Source organism: Sciurus carolinensis, chromosome 2 (genome assembly GCF_902686445.1).
Source record: "Sciurus carolinensis chromosome 2, mSciCar1.2, whole genome shotgun sequence".
In the NCBI taxonomy this organism is placed as follows: Eukaryota; Metazoa; Chordata; class Mammalia; order Rodentia; family Sciuridae; genus Sciurus; species Sciurus carolinensis.
This window is the reverse complement of record NC_062214.1, coordinates 21703288-21723687: the sequence shown is the minus strand read 5'-3', so window position 1 is coordinate 21723687 and position 20400 is coordinate 21703288. Positions and strand designations below refer to the sequence as shown.

At 41.1% G+C, this 20400-nt stretch overlaps 1 protein-coding gene across 1 annotated transcript; it reads left to right on the top strand.

Annotated features, from left to right (window-relative positions):
- Window positions 1-1300: 1300 nt before the first annotated feature.
- On the top strand, window positions 1301-19352 carry Aar2 (AAR2 splicing factor). The gene is made up of 4 exons (XM_047542280.1): window positions 1301-1415; window positions 4551-5363; window positions 8406-8635; window positions 17910-19352. Exons 2-4 carry the CDS (start codon window positions 4607-4609, stop codon window positions 18075-18077), a joined length of 1155 nt encoding a protein of 384 aa, XP_047398236.1. The 5' UTR covers window positions 1301-1415; window positions 4551-4606; the 3' UTR covers window positions 18078-19352.
- Window positions 19353-20400: the final 1048 nt, after the last annotated feature.

The following is a 20400-nucleotide window of genomic DNA, read 5'->3' as shown; positions in this document are numbered from 1 at the left end:
GTGAACCCACCTGGATCAGGAAACTCTGAGACCAGATCACAGAATTCATCATCTAAGACTGGGAGTGGGGAAAGGTGGGCAGAAAGCTGAGCTTCTTTGTGCAGGAAATGGAACTGACAAAACAGACTGAGACTGATGTGCATAACTGCAGAGGCAACCTCTGGTTAATCTGCAGCAGTTCATTGTGATTAACCATGACTGCAGGACCTGACCTAGTCTGCAACCTCCTAAGAGATGAATTTTGACTGAGACAGATTGGTGTGTTGAGTTGGCACTGAGGAAGTGTGATTGACAAGCTAAGGAGCAGAAGCACAGGGACAAGAATAGCCAGGTAGATCCTGGTTTGCTTCCCAGCTCTGCCACTCTCTGACTGTGTAACCCTTCCCTGAACCTCAGTTTTCTCTTTTGTAGATTGGGAATACTAATATCTATTTGCTAGGTTTAGTGTAAAGATCAGAAATAACATCTGAGAGGCCTACTGTGCAGATTTTGGTGTTGTCTACCTAGCCTTTACAATCACATAAGCCAATTCCTTGCAATAAATTATTTAATATCTACCCCTTACTGGTTCTGCTTCTTTGGTGGTCAAACCCTGACTGATAGAATCACCTAGCACAGGAATATCATATTGCTGTCATTATTAATTAAATGCATACTTTATGTACCAAGATAACTTTGTGCTATTGTTACTGGGCAGCACCAGTACCTAGAAGCAGGGGAGGAGAGGCTAGGCTATAAAGGCTCACTGCTCCAGAAGTATTCTGAATCAATTTGGTAGGAAAATAAGTTTTATTCAAAGCCAGCTTTCAAGGAAGACCACCTAGTAACTCAGGTTCCACAGAAACAGTGCAGAACAAGACAGGCGGGTTCCCTCCCTCACTGTATAGCCTGAATCAGATATCAGACTAGGTTTGTAGAACACTGGGCGATCACTACCAAAGGGAGTAATGTGGTGCTGGCTGCTGCTGTTGAGACTGACTGGTCCTCTCTAGGCTGGGGGCTGTTTCTGAGACTCTTTTCTGGGGCTGAATGTAACTAGAAAGTTGGAACTGGGTGATAAGGAGCCAGTTCTAACACTTTAACTCGAATAGACATTGAGGAGGTCCAAAGCTGAGGTCTAGCCTTAACATAAACCATCCTTCAGTGATCATGACTGCTTGAGACCAAAGGACTATTGCTGAACAGGTTTCTGGAAGGGGATGTCAAGTTTAATGAAAGTTGTTATCCACAATTCAGGTGATAAAACGAAAAACCAAGAGTACAAAAAGCAACATTTGATCGGGAGGAACTTGCAGGCACGGGCCAATCCTCCTGAGACCAGAGGCTCTGCCGGACTGCTTTCTCCGTCGCTCCCATCCGACGCCAAAGCGGCGGGACTTCCGGTGTGTTTCCGCGGTATCAGAACCCTGTGTGAGGTGAGTGCGGCCTTCTGGCTTTTTTCCTCTTTTTATTTTGTTGTGTGTGCGACCAGGCCATCCTTTTCTCGGCTTGGAATCGTAGAGTGCCCTGAACTAGGCTCATGTCGCCGCGGCGACTGACGGGCCGGCGGTGGAAATTCTGTCTCTGGAGGCCTGTCTGAGAAAACGCCTCGAAAGACGGTTGCTAGGGCTTCCCGAGGCACACGGAGTAACTTCTCTTGTTTCTTATCTGTAAGGACCAGAGACCTTAGCTGAACCTGACCTGGTTCGGTCCTACTCTGCGTGACTTAGGGTAAAGTCTTTCCCTAAACTGAGTCTTTGTTCCTAGCGTACAAAACGGATATTACATTTTTATTAAATGATGTTTATTAAGCGTCCGGTATGTTTTAGGGGTGCAAAAAGACGTAGGTCTCGTGGGGAAGGGGGACAGCCCAGAATCCAACATGCAAAGTTGCAACCTTGTAATTGAAATGGAAAGGTGTAAGACATCTTGATTGCATCACAGGGCATCTAACCTAGCCCTGGGTCAGGGAAGTTTTATTGAGACGAATATTGAGCTGAGATCAGAAATGTTTGACAGTTTGGTGGAGAGAGTTTTTTTGTCTAATTTGAAGTTCTGAAAAAGGCCATTGTGGTTGGAACAGAGAGCTTGTCCTGAGAGCCTAGTATGAAACAAGCTGGAGGGGCGGCCAAGGAGGAAGAGGTGCAGGCTTTGTAGGTCTCAGTAAGAATTTTGGTTTCCCTAGAGCCACATGGGAAGCCACTCAGGGGGCAAAGTGTGGGTGACATGATTAGATGGATATTTTGAAAAGATCTCTCTGGTTATTGATTAGAGAATGGATTGAGGGACAAGCATTCTCTGGATGAAGGATGATGCTAGTTTGAAGGCCCTCAGTGAATAGTTTGGATTAGGAAATGGGGAGAGTGGATAGATGTGATTTTCTGCATTCCAGGACTGTGAGAAACACAGAACTGTAGTGAGGCAGGTTGGTACACTGAAGAGTTATGTACATATTCAGTAAACCTTCTCCCAGCCTCTCTGTACCAGGCCATGTACCAACTGCTGGAGATAATAATGAAGAATGAAGAATTGAAGGATGGTGGAATTAGAATGAAAAAATGTCATTGTCAAAGAGTAGCATACAGATGCCACAAGGAAGGGTGACTAATTGATGAGCAGTTATTCTAAATGGAATTTGTGTTCATTTAGCAATTTTTATTAAGTACTTTGTGAATTCCAGGTTATGGATAGGAAGATGAAGATACAGATATTTAGAGCAGTGATTTTCTAACTTTTTTGACTGTGATCTATAGTAGCAAATACATTTATGTCATGCACACAAACACAGAGTTTCAGAAAATCATACTCATCCTTACTACTTGTAATGTATTCAGGTATTTTAAGAATTCTGCCCTTTAAAAAAAATTTTTTTTAATTGTAGGTGGACACAATACCTTTATTTTGTTTATTTTTATGTGGTGCTCAGGATTGAACCCAGTGCCTCACACTTAGTAGGCATGTACTCTACCACTGAGCTACAAACCAGTCCCAAGAATTCTGCCCTTTTTATTTTAAAAAATAACTCTGGTCAAAACCTTCTAAATTGGAGGCTGGGGAGATAGCTCAGTTGGTAGAGTGCTTACCTTTGCCTTGTAAGCACAAGGTCCTGGGTTCGATCCCCAGCACCCAAAAAAAAAAAAAAAAAAAAACCTTCTAAATTGATTTCTTAACTCATTTATGGGTTGTAACTTACAGTTTGGGAAAATACTGATTTAGAATGAGAATCATTTGTTGTCATTTTGGGGTAAAGGCAATAAAATGTGCTTTTAACATTTTTAAAAAAGGATTGGTCTTCCCACACTGTTTTGTTTTAATAAAAAGAGTTATCTGGGTGCAGTGGTGCATGCCTGTGATCCCAGTGACTCAGGAGGCTGGGGTACAAGATCCCAAGTTTGAGGTCAGCCTCTGTAACTTAATGAGACCCTATCTCTAAATAAAGGACTGGGAATGTAACTCAGATGTAAAGTGCCCCTGGGTTTAATTTCCAATACTGCCAAAATAAAAACAGTAAACAATTAAACAGTTGTTTTTTCTGTTTGTGAAATTTTGAGGTCTTGTTTGTGCTTGCAGCTAGATTGGAAGTTCCTGAAGGGCAGACACTAATTCTGTGAATGTTTCTTTTAGGGCCTAGCAAAGTGAAGGTACTTGGTGAATATTTATCAAATTGAATAGATAGGTGAATCAAGAATAGAAGGTGAGATAATTGGTTGGAACCTTTCTTAGAAAGACCATAGAGGCAGTATCTGCGTACAGAGATTTTTTTCCCCCCAGAGTTTGTTGTGTGTTTGTGTGTGTGTGTGTGTGTTTAATCAGTGTGTCCTCATGGGAAGTGAAGGTAGGCAAAATAAATGTTCTAGGCTCTTTCATTTCTAAATACTGATCCTTGGCCACTCCTGCCATCTGAATCCATTCTGGATGAATAGTCAAGAGCTACCACAGATTGTGCTTCTTTGGGAAATTGCTTTACTCTCTGGAGTTTGTGGGGGTTTATGAGCTTAAAAAAAAAAAGTGGGGGGATTGTGGTTGAAAGCTCTACATTCATAAGACCTTTTGTGTCTTGTAGATGCTGATGGGAAATTGGACATGTACTTGATTTAATCATCCTCCCCAAATCTGGGACTCTCAGTCGGTTTTAGACAGAAATATAGCTTAAGATAATTTTGGCCATAATTATAGTTTAGAATGAAGTATTTAGGCTTTTCCCACTCTCATCCTCTGTTGGGAAAGAGACATCTGAGAGCAGATCATCTTAGTGGGAAATAGAAATGACAACTGGCCTGCGGGGCTGAGAACCCACGTTTTGATTTGGACCTTATGTGACCTTGAACATATCACTTTTTAAAAACTGGTGTATTTCTAGCTGCAAAGTGAGTGTTCTTGCTCCTTAAACTAATAACACAAAAGTCCTTGTCTCTCATCCTCATTTTCCTCATCTATAAAACAGATACAATGAGGTTTAAGAGAGACAAATATGTCAGGGAGTATAATTCAACATCTGGCCCATAGGGAATGTTCAGCAAATGAAAACCTTCCCCAAGTTCTAAAGAACTCTTATTTTCTTTAATTTTCAGCTATCCTAGAAGACAACAAAGAAGGACTCTCCTTTTGGTTACCTACCACTGGCCCCATGGCTGCCATGCAGATGGATCCTGAGCTAGCCAAGCACCTCTTCTTTGAAGGGGCCACTGTGGTCATCCTGAACATGCCCAAGGGGACAGAGTTTGGCATTGACTACAACTCCTGGGAGGTGGGGCCCAAGTTCCGGGGTGTGAAGATGATCCCCCCGGGCATCCACTTCCTCCACTACAGCTCTGTAGACAAGGCCAATCCCAGAGAGGTTGGCCCTCGAATGGGCTTCTTTCTTAACCTGCAGCAGCGGGGGCTGACAGTCTTGCGTTGGAACGCCATCCGGGAAGAGGTAGACTTGTCCCCAGCCCCAGAGGCTGAAGTGGAAGCCATGAGGGCCAATCTCCCAGAGCTGGATCAATTTCTGGGACCTTACCCATATGTCACGCTCAAAAAATGGATCTCGCTCACCAGCTTTGTCAATGAGGCCACAATGGAGAAGCTGCAACCTGAGAGCCGGCAGATCTGTGCCTTCTCAGATGTGCTGCCTGTTCTCTCCATGAAGCACACTAAGGATCGGGTGAGGCAGAATCTACCCCGCTGTGGCACTGAGTGTAAAAGCTACCAAGAGGGCCTGGCCCGGCTACCTGAAATGAAACCTAGAGCTGGGACAGAGATTCGCTTCTCAGAGCTGCCCACTCAGATGTTCCCAGCAGGTGCCACACCAGCAGAGATAACCAGGCACAGTATGGACCTCAGCTATGCCTTGGAGACTGTGCTCAGCAAGCAGTTCCCCAGCAGCCCCCAGGATGTGCTTGGTGAGGAGGAGCAAGGCTCCTTGGGAATGGGCCCAGGGAATGATGTTAGTATGGGTGTTTTAGAGTAGGGAGTGAATCTTGGGTTTTCTAATTCAGTGGTTCTTAAACGTAGGTAGGAGGTGGCCTCACCCACTTGTTAAAGGTATAAATGTATGTTTACCCTTACCCTTGGAGATTTTGAGTCAAGAGATGAGGAGTGGGTCTCTACCAGTTTGTCTTTTGGCTGACTGGCTATCTATGTATCTGATAAGCCCCCCTACGTGAACCTAGTGCAGATAATCCTGTATTTGGAAACTACTGATATGATCTAGCACTGCAGAGGGAACAAATTTGGCTGACAGAGTGGTCAGAGTGAGACCAGTGCCCAGGGCTCCTGGTTCCTGGGCCGGACTTGTGCTCCTAATAGCCCCTGCCTGCCACCTTAGTTTGATTGATCCTGAGTCTTTTAAGATACTGGTCTACTACTGTCTTAGGACAGTGGTTTTTATTTTAATTGTTATCATTTTTTTTTATTGCTTCCTCCTCTTATTATAAAATAATACATATTCATCATAAAAGAAAAACAAAATTCACTCTAAATCCTACCTCCTAGAAATAACCATTTTCATATTTACTTTTCTTCTTTTTTCTCTGTATTTCTTTGTATTTCATTTTAGTTTTTTCTCTATTTCTATATATTATAGTCTTTTAAAACCTCAACTACATGTTATGACTTTTTTAAAAAACAGTATTAAAGTATATTACTTTGCAGTCTAAAATAAATGTTTTTCCATGTCAGTGAAATAATGAGCCATTTTTACTGGCGGGTTAGTGTTCAGTTCTCTTGATGGACCTTTAAGATGTTTCTTTATTTTCCCATTATAAATATGGACTAATGAACATCCTGTGTATATTTACACATGTTTATGATTATAATTGTTGAATCAGAATGTATATGTTGACAAGAGGAGATTTTGCATCCTCATCAGCTGGTAGGAAGCTATTGCCCATCAACTTTGATAGCATTGAACATGGTGTTTTAGCAAAGTCCTCTTTGAATTAAATGGTTGAAAAATGGCACCTCATTTCTGTTTCAATTTCCTCAATTATGCAAGGTGATTTGCATGTTTTCCTGTTGGAAAGTTGGTGAAAAATTTGAATACAGGACTTTTTATCTCTTTGTCTCAGCTAATAATATAAAAGAACATTTTAATGGATGCATCTTAATGCATTACATACTATTTCATGTAAAAAGTAACACTTGGAATCCTGGCTTAAAAATGAATAGAAGTCCTGTTATCTACCTTGTAAGCTTTTCAATTTTTCAAAATAAGTCTTATGAAAAGGTCTATTACAATAGGGATAGCTTTGAATCTCTGTGACACCTCCTTAATCTTTTTAAAATATTCTTATATATATATTATTTTATATATATATTCTTATATATATTATTTTATTTTATTTTTTAGTTATAGATGAACACAGTACCTTTATTCTATTTTTATGTGGTGCTAAGGATTGAACCCAGGGCCTCATGCATGCTAAGTGAGCGTGCTACCACTGAGCCACAACCCCAGTCCCCTTAAAAATATTTCTAATGTCATAATTTAATTGTAGGCAAAGTTGGAAATGTACAAATTTAAATAAATGTCCTAAATGCAAAGAATAAGCTAATATTTAGTTTCACAAATTAACCAGGTAAAGACAACTAGAGAAATAAATCATTATACAAAGAAAATTTGACTATAATATTTTGATAATATTGGTCAAACATCCAAAATACCTATACTAGGTAACTAGTCAACATAAATTAGACTTAGTTCCACAAGTTTGGCAGCAGAAAACTATTTTTTTTTAAAGGTGGTAAATCAAGCACCATGCATTTAAGGAGGTATTTGATGTTGTGCTAATCTATTCTTTTTATGGCCCCCATATATCTACTCATTAAATTTATAGCCACCTTTGAAACCAAAGAGAATGCTTTTGTCAGCCACAGTATATCTGTGGCAGCCAGAGACCCAGTTGCTTGCCCATGGACTGTGGCTTCTAGATCACCAGGTCTCTTTTGAGATGGGCTTTGGTGGAAATTAGGAATAATAACTTTTTTTTAAGTGCACTTTGGGCCAGGTTTTATGCTAAATGTTTTGCAAGCAGTACATCAATTCGTTTAATTTTCACTATAACTCTCAAAATAAGGAAATTGAGGCATAAATAGATTAAGTAACTTGCCCAAGGTCACACAGATGCTAAGTGGTACAGCTAAGATTTGAATCCAGGCAGTTTGGCTCCAGAACCCATTCTTACTCATTGAGCTGCTCTTAGAGATTAAATCACAGAGCCCTGTGATTAAATAAACAAAAAAAAGCTGACTGGCAAGCTAGCCCTGGAATAAATACTCACAAATTTTCCTGTTCTGAGAGGCTCTAAAAGTATTCCCACCCAGTAGGGAATCTGTTTTTTATCTTTCTGTTGTTGGTGTTGCAGAGCGTTGGATATGCAAGCTTGGGCAAGTCCTTGACCTCATCTATAAAATGGAAAAAGGCCACCTCTTCTGGAGGTGGAGGTGGGTTGAAGGTTATGTGGTGTAATGCTGCATTTCCCTGACCTCAGGCAGGGTCATGTGCATCAGAATCACCCAGGGAGCTTGTTAGAGTTACAAATCTTCAACCATCATGTCACAATCACTGAGGGTAAGACTCAGGCAGCTTCATTTTTAATGAGCTCCCCTAATTATTCTGGTGGGTAGCCAAATTTGGGATCCACATTTTTATAAACTTTTACAATGCCAGGCAAGTACTAGGAAAACCTTTTATCTTGCAGTCAGATTTTACAGAAATCCAAAGCCAGTTTAGTCTCTCATGGCTTGAATTTATAGCCATTCAGCAAATATTTACTGAACACCTACTAGGTGTAAAAATCCCATACTAGGCTCTGTTAGAATAACAGAATAAAAGACTTCCTTATTGCTGAGTTTCAGTGGAATTGATGGCCTGTGAATCACATAGGGTAGAATCAACTGGTACTCCTCACCTTCAGGATCATTTCTGTTCTCTGTATCTTCAGGCGAACTCCAGTTTGCCTTTGTGTGCTTCCTGCTGGGCAATGTGTATGAGGCATTTGAGCATTGGAAGCGACTTCTGAACCTCCTGTGCAGATCAGAAGCAGCCATGGTGAAGCACCACACCCTGTACATCAACCTCATCTCCATCCTGTACCACCAGCTTGGTGAGATTCCTGCCGACTTCTTTGTGGACATTGTCTCCCAAGACAACTTCCTTACCAGTACTTTACAGGTGAGCAGTCTTTTGACTGACACCCATGTGGGTCAGAATCAAGGCAGGGTGTAAAAGCATCCTCAAGAAGGTTATCTTGTTGTTTCTTGCTATTCTTCTAGGACCCAAAGGTTTCTTAGTTGTAGTTCCTAGTCTTGAGGTGTTTTCTGCTTCTCTCTCTTCTAAGCTCTTTTGGACTAGAGACCCTGTCCCTATACTACTCTCTCCTGCCTCATTCCAGAGGGCCTAGCACTGGTATACTTGGAATTTGAATCTCCTTCACCTCTTTGGGTTACCCAGCTGTATTAGTGAGTTTTTTCATCAGTATAATAAAATATGAGAAAGACTACTTGATAAAGAAAGGAGATTTATTTTCACAAGGTATTGGAGGCTGAAAGTCCAAGATGGGGCAACACCATTGGTTTGGCCTCTGGTGAGAGCCTAACAACAGAAGGCATCATGGTGGGAACACATACAGGAGGAAGAGATCACATCCAGACAGGAAGCCAGAGAGTATGGGGCATGACTGAAATTATTCTTTTATATCCTCTCAAGAGCACTACCCTAGTGACCTAAAGACCTCCCACTAGGCCCTGCCTCCTAACATTTCCACTCTGGGGACCAAGCTTCCAATACATGTGGTTTGCACAAACCACATCCAAACAAGAGTAATACAGCTTTTCTTTCTCCCTGTAGCTATGAGTTGCTACAATCCAATAGGGCAGAGTTTTGAAGCTTGTTATTCCCAGTGAAACATCTGCAGCTCCTTAGATCTCATTTAAGCATTAAAGTAACTTTGATTTCCTGTTCAAACAAAATGTGCCAGTTTCTGCAGAGATTCTCTGACAGAAAAAGTGAAATTTGCTTTTAACTTGGCAATTAAATTTTCATTATGAGTGGTAATTAGGGAAGAAGCTTCAAACAACTTACAATCTTCATCCTGTGCTATTTCCTCCCTTTGCAAACAGATTAGTTTTCTTTATGTACTTGGGACAGCCTCTGTCACTCACATTTTGTAACTTTCTCAAGTATAGAAAAAGAAGCAGCAGCTTGCTGTCAGTTTTCATACTTTTTCTCCCATAAGCTCTCTTCTTCCTGTGAGTGAGACCCTCTTGAAGCCTGTTCCATACAAGGTGGCTCTTCATTACCTTCCACTCCCACCTAGGGTAAGGGAAGAAACTAGCATCCATTAAATGTCAATTGGGATTCAGGCACCAAGTTTATCACGTTATATGGGTTCCCTCATTTAATCTCTTTGAAACTCTTTAAGGCAGAGGGAATTATTCCCATTTTACAAATGAAAAACAGATTCAGAAAGGTTAAATCACTTACTTAAGGTCACACAGCTGGCTAGTGGAAGTCAGGATTCATACACATGCTTGGGACTTTGGTGCATATGCTTGTGCCCCATTGTACTGAAAATAGTGTAGATCTCTCAGACAGGACTCCTGATTGACATTGGTGGAGACACCATCAGGGGCATGTTTCTCAGAGATACAGAACACTTTTCTAAAACTGACAGGCTGTTGGAAAAGTGAGTAGGCAGCAGACTTGAAACTGGTAGTTGGAGGACTTGTGCAGACCATGGAGATGAGTAAGTAGGCTGATGATTTAAGCCTGGTGGATTCCATTTCAGAAGAATTATAAAATTTCCCTTTTATTGGTTCTTGATATAACAGATATTAAATCTCTTTATTCTTCCTCTGGGGGACACCTCACCTCAAAGTTACTTGTCCTGACTTGCAGGGCAGTGTGAGGAGGCATTAGCCTTCTAAAGGCCTCCAGCAGTGACTACAGCCAAAGTGAGTAATGTTCTTCCTTTGCATTGTGAGTGGATGCTGTTGCACAAACATAGGAAGGCCACAGTGTCACTAACTGTCCTGACAATTGTCAGCAGAAACAGCAGCTGAGCACTCATTGCTGAGGCTTTATTGCCAGCAATGATTATCAAAGCAGACAGGGCCCAGTTGGATTTCTAGATACCCAGGTGGATTGTGCAAGGCTGGTGGTTGGAAAAATTCTGTTTGGACTTTTCACCAAGACAATTTGATGTTATTCTTTGGAAAAATTCAGGACATGTGCCTTTAAAGAAATACCCAAATGTTTTGGGGCATTCTTTATATACAACATTCTACTGATTTTGTTGAGGAGTACATGTTGAAGTTAGCCACGGTACTTGCCTTCAAGGGATTCATTCATAAATTTAGTGGTTATTGATTGAGCACCTGCTCTATACAAGTCTCTTGTAGAAATGGGAATATAACTTTGAGCAAGAGTTTCTGATGTAGAACTTAATTTTGATGGAAAAGTAAACAGATGAATTAACTAAGTAATTCCAGATAGCAATATATTTTAGAAGGCAGTACTACCCCTGTACCACTGCCCTAGCCCAGGCCTTTTGTTCTCCCCTAGTCTTCAGTCTCCCTGCTTATCTGGTTAGCCCATTTGTCACCCACACTGCCATCTGAATTACTCCAAAATACAGCTCTGATCCTGTTTTTCTGTGGCTTCTCATTGCACAGAAAATTAAAAGTCCAAACTTTCGTCCCAAGGTCCATTCTGATGTGGCTCTTATACTGTTTTCCACCTTCTTATTCTCCCTGTTTTACTCATGAATCTAGTATAGTGGTGACATCACAAGTTCCCAATCAGATCTTGTTTCAGGCTTTTGTTTTTTTAAGAGATGGGAGTCTCACTATGTATCTCAGGCTGGCCTTGAACTCCTGTGGTCCTCCTGCCTTAGTCTCCAAAATAGCTAGGACTACAGGTATGTTTCACCATGCCCAGTGCTGCCTTTATTTTATATTGTTAAAAACATATCACCTGAGATTTCCCCACTTAACAGATTTTTAAGTGTTCGGTGTTATTAACCATAAGCATAATGTTGTCCAGAAGATCACTGGAATATTTTCATCTTGCATAACTGAAATTTTGCTTTCATTTTTTCCACCTTCTAGACTGAACTGCTTATCCCTCTACCTGATGTGTAGCAGCATCCTGCAGCATCTCCTCCAGTGTCCCTCTCTGTGAGGCCAGCCCTCATCTCCCTCCTTTCCATACTCTTAGCCTGCTTTGTACTTGTCCCTAGTATATTGCATGGGTTGTGCTTCCTGAAATTATTATTTTCTGCTTGACTCCCCCAACAAACCATGAGTTCAGTTTACACAAAGGCTATTTTTTTTTTTTTTTAAATCTGGTTATTTTCAGCACCTAGTCAAGGCCTGGCACTTATCTCAACTTTTTGTTATTGGTTTTTGTTAGATGGAAAAAATGCATAGTTCCCGTGGCAGCATAAATATCACAAGTATAAACAGTGAAGTTTGATCAAAGGGCATAAAGAGCACCAAAGGGGTAGTGATTAATTCTGACTGGAATTGAGATTGAAGGGATAGAGGGTCAGAAATGGCTTTATGTGAGAAGAGGGGCATTTGACCATGAGCTTTAAGGATGATTGATACCTCAAAAATCACAATATAGGCAAGGGTATTATAACACTTTTTTTTTTAATTAAAATCTTTTCTATTTTTACAGAGTGCATTTTGATTCATTGTACACAAATGGGGTACAACTTTTCATTTCTATGGTACGAAAACTTTTTTTTTTTTTAATGGAAAGTCACATTGATGCCATCTTGGCAGTGAGAATTTAGTCCTCTACACAGAGGCATTCAGTGAGAGTGAATGAATCAGCCCATGAAAGCCTTCCTCAGCTAGCAGCCTGCTCTCGCCCCAGGTAGTCAAGTAAGTGGAGCTGGCTTCCTTACTTAGGAGCTTAAATGGCTATTGCCCATGGAGAGGGAACTGGTGTTTGTATGGGTAAGCACTTAAAGACATTAAAGATAACTGCATTAGCATGGATAAAATCAGCTCCATAATGACCTCAACCATTAAAAATTTTTTTCAACTTTCCCATGTGAGTAGATGCCACTGGTTTTTACAAATTCCTTGGATTTAATTTGAATAAAAATTATTTGTTTTACAAAAGTAATTTTTTTCTTTTATATAAAGTAACTTAAAGTACCATAATTTGTTTAAACCCAATGAAAGGATAATCTGAATTTAATAGTAGTATGTTAGAGTTATGTACAAAATAAGGATTTTTATTGCTGATGGTATAGCATTTAGACATGTAGTCATAAAACCTGTTTCTTTTTTAGTCACAGTAGGCCATAGATGCTTTCCAGCTTAAGGTCTTGCCAGTATTCTGGATGCTAATGTCCATCTCAAACCTAAGGAAAACATTGACTCTAACAATGATGCCTATAGTATTTTTATCACCAGCTATGATGAATTTGCCTATCTGATTTTATACCTCCTGCCATTATACATTGCTTTGCAGACTCAGTGTGCCTTATTTAGCCCTCACAACGATGCTAGAAGTTAACCATATAATCCTATTGTACAGATGAGGAAACAGGCCCAGAGAGTCATACAGTTTTGCCCACCATTATTTCATAGCTCATGTATGACGAGGCTGATCTTCAGATTCTAAAACCTGTGATGTGCCCCCATAAATGCTCAGAGCCCCAGATGAAATATCCTAAATTCTTTAAACTGCCCTCAGAAGTCATGCTTCCTACTGCTTTTCATCTTCCTGGTCATCACTAACAAGTGATAGTCTTACTTTTAATACCAATTTTTCTAATAAAATGTTCTACTTCTAGCTAGTTTCATTCTAATTTAAATAATTGTTTGGGTATTGAAAAAACTAGGAAATTTCTTCTTTTTAGTCCACCCAAAAAACAGGAAAAAATAGCAACTCAGCTAGCCATTTGGTATTTTTAATTTCTCAAGGTGACCTGACTGAACTCAATTTATTTAACCTGGGTTTAAAAAAAAAAAAAGCTTTCACATTAATGACTAGAGTAATTTAAATTTTTATAATAGATTTAATGATTAAAGTGTTGATACATTTTTTTATATTTGAAGAAAAACACCCAATGGCTGTGCTTTTTATTTTTAGATAAATGCATTTGTTTGCAAAATGTGATTATCCTATTTAAAGGTATTTTTTTAATATCTAAGATTAATCTGCCAAAATTAAGATGATTCATTTCTCAGTGGTGTTAGAAAATGTTTACTTGATATCACCTTAGTGAATAAAATAGCCAGATTATGCCTATTTTCTAAAGAAAGCATAAAATTAATCTGAAAAGAAAAGAATCAGGATAAATGATTGCTTGAAAAAGAAGTACTCTTTAAACGTCTTTTCTGAATTGTTTTTAAAATATCAAGTTTATGAAACAATAGGGTCAAAAATAGATCAGCAGATGCCAGGAGCTGGGGGTGCAGGAGGTTTTAACTGCCAGGGGGCAGCACCAGGGTGTTTTTGAAGTCACTGAACTGTTCTTTGTTGATGGCCTTATTGGTCTTCAGACTCAGAACTAATTCCAAAAGAAAACTATCATATTGTGGTTGCATGGTTAGGTACATTTGTCTAGGTGAATTAAACACTTAATGTTTGAGTTTAATTGTGTGCAAAGTATACCTCAATAAAGCTGATTTAAAAAAAAAAAAAAAAAAGTCAACCTAAATTGTGTCCTGGGTCTTAGAGCCCTGCAGAGGAGACAGTTTCAGAAGCATCTTGCAGGGTCCAACAGGGCAGTGCTGAAAATTAAATTTCAGAGATGCATTTAGTCTCTACCAATATAAAAGAAGGTCTTGGTGGGATAAAAAGATTTAACTGAGATATCCCTACTTGGACTGGCTCTTGCTCAGCACTTATCACTGCATGATGCAGCACACCCAGTGTCCTGGTCCATACAATGGGAATAGTAATTGTCTGTCCTCCTGCCTACTAGGTTCATATTAAAGACTGAATTGACAAGTTCTTTAAAAGGGACAAAGTACTTTTCAAATTAGAAGCCTTAATTTTCAGACCAAAACCTTCTTTATACCCACTTCTAGCTGACTTTACTCTCAAGCATGTTTGAAAGGTGGGTGGGGAGGATGAATGATGACTGAGCCCAGCATGTTCCAGCCTCTCACTTCTGGCCATTGCCAAATGTGGGGTATCCTGTGTTTTGTCCTTACTGTGAGCATCCTGTGGACCCTAACTCTATGCCAGGCCTAGGTGGTATGCTATGGGAGACACATTGATAATTAGGATTCAGTTCCTACTGTTTAGGACACTACGCTGTGATGCAAACACAGTGTGAGAAGTGCCATGAGGAGACTCAGATTCTGTATTAGAGAAACAGAGTCTGGAGGAGTTCATTTTAACCCTGGCCTTTACAGAAGGGATGTCACAAGGAGTAGCTTAGGAGCCAGTGGCATTCAGGGGCCTACTACACAAGCCTCTTCTCCAGGATGACCTCTCCAGCACTGTCACATAATTATTGAGCATTTATTTGGTGCTAAGTACTAGGCAAAAAAACCAGATATGGATTTTTCTTGAACCTGTGGTTGTCTTCATTCTTCTGTTCATTAAACATCTCGTGGATCCCTTTTATTCTTTATGTTACTGCCAGGAGTATGGAATGCAGGTATGAAAGGGTCATTACCTTGAGTTGCTCCTCTCATGGGCAAGATCAACAGTGCATGGCCTGTTTTACTGAGATGGAGGCCACAATTGAGGTACCCTTGATATGGGGGAACCGAGGAACACCAAATTCCACCATTGGCTTGGGAAGACAGAACCAAAGAAGGTTGTGTCTGGCTGGGCTTGGGTCAGGAGAAATTGCCTAGGTGAAGGAAGAGAAAGCCAAAGGTAGAAGAGTGTAAAAGCAGAGGGAAAAGCATGGGTGCACAGAGGAGGCAATTGAGTAGGTTTGGGCAGCTGCTCAACATGGCTAGAGAAGAGGGGCTGCAGGGAGAACAGTACAATTTACTGTGTAAGGAAAGGGAACAGGAAGAGGCTTTTGTTCATTCATCCCAGCAGGCCTCCCATGAACTCTGGAGACAGATCCATGTGTGTGCAGGGCCTCTAGAGTTAATGCAGTTTGAAAGGAGGCTTCTCTGCTGCCATTCCAGGCCCTCCCCCAGAGTTCAGCCATACTGCAGGGCAGGCTCCATTAGCTGCCTTCAGACAGGCCAACCACTGACTTCTCCACTGCCCTCTCACCATTGAGATCACACAGCCTCTCTAATTAGTTATTGATCTGGCATTTTGTTGTGGCCACACTTCCTGCTCCTCTGTTTAGTCAATTCTTGAGTTAATGAAGCCAAATTCTATACCTTGTGCCTCCCCCTCCTCCTGCCTATCACTTCTGCCTCTGCTGCTGTTGGTACTCTTCCAACAGAATGACTCTAAACAATGATCATTGAAAATGAACCTTACCCCTCCAGTGGAGGAGCCAGTAGGAGCGTATTATCCCTGGAATCCACTTCAGAGAATACCTTTGGCCTTTGTCAAACCAGGTCCCTGGAGCTCAGAGTCCTTCTATGGTTTCTTCCAGCCAGCTGTGGCATAAGGATGATGGGGATCTAAGAGCTGCTTTTGCCCTCATGTCCATGTCTCAGGGTGGTCCTCCTTTAGTGTAGCAGATGACAGTCTTAGGAAAAACCATTCCTCCCTTCTGGATAATTTTGATCCAGTCATTTAACTCCCCTCCATCTCCATGTCCTTAAAATACACATTCAAGTGTATATTCCCAAGGCATGGTAAGGATCCAGTTGGATACTGTAGTAAGATAGTGTTAGAAGAAATAGTGAGTTTGCTGTTATTCTAGAAGGAATTGAGATCCAGGATAATAGGTTTTCAGATGTGGAGAAATTGCTGTGCTACCCTGCCCATGTTTATATGAGATAAAAATGAGTTCATGAGAACATCACAATAAGGGACAAATGTCTAGAATATATAAAGAACTGCTATAACTTGCTGTGCACAGTACTACATGCCTGTAATCTGAGTAGCTCAGGAAGCTGAGGCAGGAGGATTGCAAGTTCAAAGCCAACCTCAGCAACTTAGTGAGGCCCTAAGCAACAAAATGAGACCCTATCTCTGAATTAAAAAAAAAAAAAAATTGCTATTACTCAACAACAACAAAAAACCAATTTTTTAAATAGGCAAAAGACTTGAGTAGGTATTTTGCCAAAGAAAATATACAAATGATCTATAAGCACTTGAAAAGATGCTCAACATCACTAATCATAGAGAAATGTAAATCAAAACTACAGTGAGATATCATCTCACACCCATAATGGCTATTGACCGAAAAAATAAAAGTAGCAGGTGTTGACCAGAATGTAGCAAAATTGGAACCGTTGTGTGCTGCTATTGGGGATATAAAGTGGTACAGATGCTATTGGAAAATATCATAGCAACTCCTCAAAAAATTAACATAGAATTGCCATATGATCCAACAATTCCACTTCTGGGTCTACACTCAGAAGAATTGAAAGTAGGGATTTGAATGTATTTGTACAGCCATGTCCTTGGCATCTTTATTCATAATACCTAGAATAGGAACATCCCAAATAGCCATCAGTGGACAAATGGACTAACAGATGTGGTATGAATATTGTTCAGTTTTGAAAATAAAAATTTTGACAATTTCTTCAACATGGATGAACCTCAGAGACATGCTAAGTGAACAAAGTCAGTCACAAAAGGACAAATGACTGTGGTTCCTCTTATGTGAGGTATCTAGCATAGTCATATTCATAGAGACAGAAAGTAAGAGTGGTTGCCAAGGACTGAGGGAAGAAAAGAACAGGAAATTAGTATTCAGTGGGTCTGGAGTTTGAGGGAAGGTGAAAAAGTTTGGTGATGGGTGGTGGTGATGGTCGTACAACATTGTGAGTACACTTGGTACCACTGAACTCTAACTTACAAATGACTTAAATGGTAAGTATGTATATTTTACCACAATCTAAACAATGATAATGTTTTTAAAAATGAACATTAAAGATAGCTTTTAAGGAGTTCAGAAGCCTCAAACTAGCAGTCTCTGGTCCATGTAGAAGATTAGGGCTAAGGGCCTGGAACTTTTTGGGACTGACATGCCCCCAATCCTTTCTTAATACATACCAGTATAGCTACTGCTTCTTCTTCTGATTTACTGCCCAGGTGCCTTATAGATCTCTACAAGGGTGGAGCCAGGTGGTGGCCTTGCTGGCCTTACTCTCCGTGGGTCATCTCTGCCCAGCATAGTAATTTTCCATTCCAGTCCTGTTTCAGCAACTCAGCTGGGTTTGGACCTTCTTTCTTGGTTTGGGGGGGCACAGCAGGTGTCCTGGGCCTGTGCCAGCAGCAGCTGATCCACCACCCCAGAGAACTGAACACCAGGAGGAAATTTCCACAGCTTTCTAGTCTCCTCTGTTCTCAGGAGTGACTTACCCTCTGTTCTCTGTAGGTTTTCTTTTCCTCCGCTTGCAGCATTGCTGTGGATGCCACCCTAAGGAAGAAAGCTGAAAAGTTCCAAGCCCACCTGACCAAGAAGTTCCGGTGGGACTTTGCCTCAGAGCCTGAAGACTGTGCCCCAGTAGTGGTGGAGCTACCTGAGGGCATCGAGACTGGGTAATTCTGCAAATGTTCAAACCATGAGAGGCCTCTTCTAATTTGGCTGCAGCCCTGGTCTCTCCATTCACTGTATCCCATCCTGGAACCCTCCACGACAGTGATCCTACTAGGTTCTGTAGAGATGGAGCCAGAATTCCCTCCTGCACCAATAAATAAGTTTCTTCATTGCCAAAGAGGCTATATCCATTCTGAAAGCACATTTGTGGGTTCCTTTGTCAGTCTGGCCCTGGTGCCAACTGACAGGTTCTTCTAGAAGCTCCTTGGAGAGACCTGATTCATCAGCAGCCTAATTCCTTCTGATGAGAAGAAATTGAACTGAAAGTCCGTGAGAACTGACTGCTTGTTCCAGAGGGTGATTAGAAAACAAGAAGCCCCAGGGTTCCAAAATGTCAGTTTGTGATTTTTTTTTTTTTTTTTAAGTTAAATGTAGGGTCATGGGCTGAGCCAGAATTTCTGCCTGCCCCTGGTTGAATGGGAGTCCCTGACAGAAAATGTGGGCCCTCAAGTGCCCAGTATCAGCAGAGGTAACAAAGAAGGCAATTGGGTTGAGTGACCGGTGGTCAGCATTAGCTTTTTCTCCCTAAATCCCATGCTCCTGTCTAGAGGCCCAGTGGATAATCTGAAATTGGTATGGTCCCTGATCTCAGGAGCAGTGCTGGTGCTATCACCTCTCAGTCAATCCACTCTGAAATTTCAGACCCAAAAGTGGGATGTGGCAGCCCTCTCTGCTATCCCCATTCCTCACCAGAGCCATCGTGACTGTTTCTGAGGACCTGGAGATTCAACAACAAAAAGGAAGTTTTTTGCTCCATGCAGGGTTTTTAGGCCCTGTTGATGTTTCATGCCTTTTCTTCGGAGCTCTGAAGATGACCTAGTCAGCCTAAATCTTCCATCCCTGCTATGGAATTCTGTCATCAGAGTAATGATGCTTCTGGTTTCCCAGGAGTCCCGAGGGCATGCCCATTGTGCTGTGTGGGCAGAGTTCCATCTCTAGATGGAAATAGTTCCTCCACTCAGACCTCAAATTGTTGTACTCTTGAGTCTGGGTGCCATCCTCTCCAAAGCTGGGGGCTCACAGCAGGTTTCTGAATGAGAACTCCTGCTGGTTAAGACTTTCTCTCATTTCCTTGGAGATGTTTTTCCGAGAGCATAATGTACATTAAAGTCTGAATTGAGACTAATCCACTTGTGTGAGTCTCTCTTACAGATAATCTCCCCACTTTCTGAGCTGCCAAGATGTTGTCTGTAGATGCACATCTCTGCAGAGTGCCCAGGAGACCCTGTCCTGCCCCTGCAGTTTCTGGAGGAGGCAGGCAGCCAGCGTGGCCTCTGTTCCTAGTGAGGCATTGGAGACAAGCACAACTTAGCTTTATAAAATCCTCAAGTTTCACCTCATGTGAATTTGCTAATCTTTTCCTCCCTAAAGCCCACTCAGCAGAATTACCTGAGGAGCTTGTTAAAAGTACAAATTCCAGGAATAAAGTTCTAATGCATGCTTCAACACAGATGAGCCTTCAAAATTGTGCTAAGTGAAGGAGACCACATCCAAAGACCATTCCATTCAAATGAAATGTCCAGAGTAGGCAAGTCCATAGAGATGGATTATAAATCACTGGTTATCAGAGGAAGAGAACAGGGAATTAAAAAATGACTGCTAATTGAATTTCTGGGGCAGTGAAAATGTGCTGGAATTAGATGATACTGATGGTTGTAACAACCTGGACAAATTCAGTATTCTAAGAACCACTGAAAGTATACATTTTAAATGGCAACTATTATAGTATATAAGTTGTACCTCCAAAATAATTTCTTAAAGTGCAGATTCCCATTGCTCCCTGCAGGGATTCAGAGGCAGTGAGTTTGGATGAGGTTTGGGTTCTGAGTTATGCTCAATTTTGAGTGACAATACTGAACAGTAACAAACATTGTGCTTAGTAGTACCTACAGCAGGCACTGTAGGGACAGAACTTGCCTTTTACTGGCATTGTCAGGGCAATACTTGGAAGTCAGATCATGTGATCACGGTCCCCAAGCTTGTCAGTATTCCTCTGTCTACTCAGACATACCCCCTGACACACAAACATACACTGAAGCAGGTTAAATAAGACTAGCTTCTGTTCAGTAAGTGGCCTGTTCTGTTATTTCATTTTATCCTTGCAACATCATGTGATAACTATAATTATCCCCATTTGTTGTATGAAAAGGAGCTCAGAGAAATCAAGTCATTTTGCCAGCTAGTGAGTGTGATGGACAAGAATCAAGCCATGGTCACTGGTGCCCATAACCCACTCTACCATTGTGATCATAGCTACAGTTTACTCCTG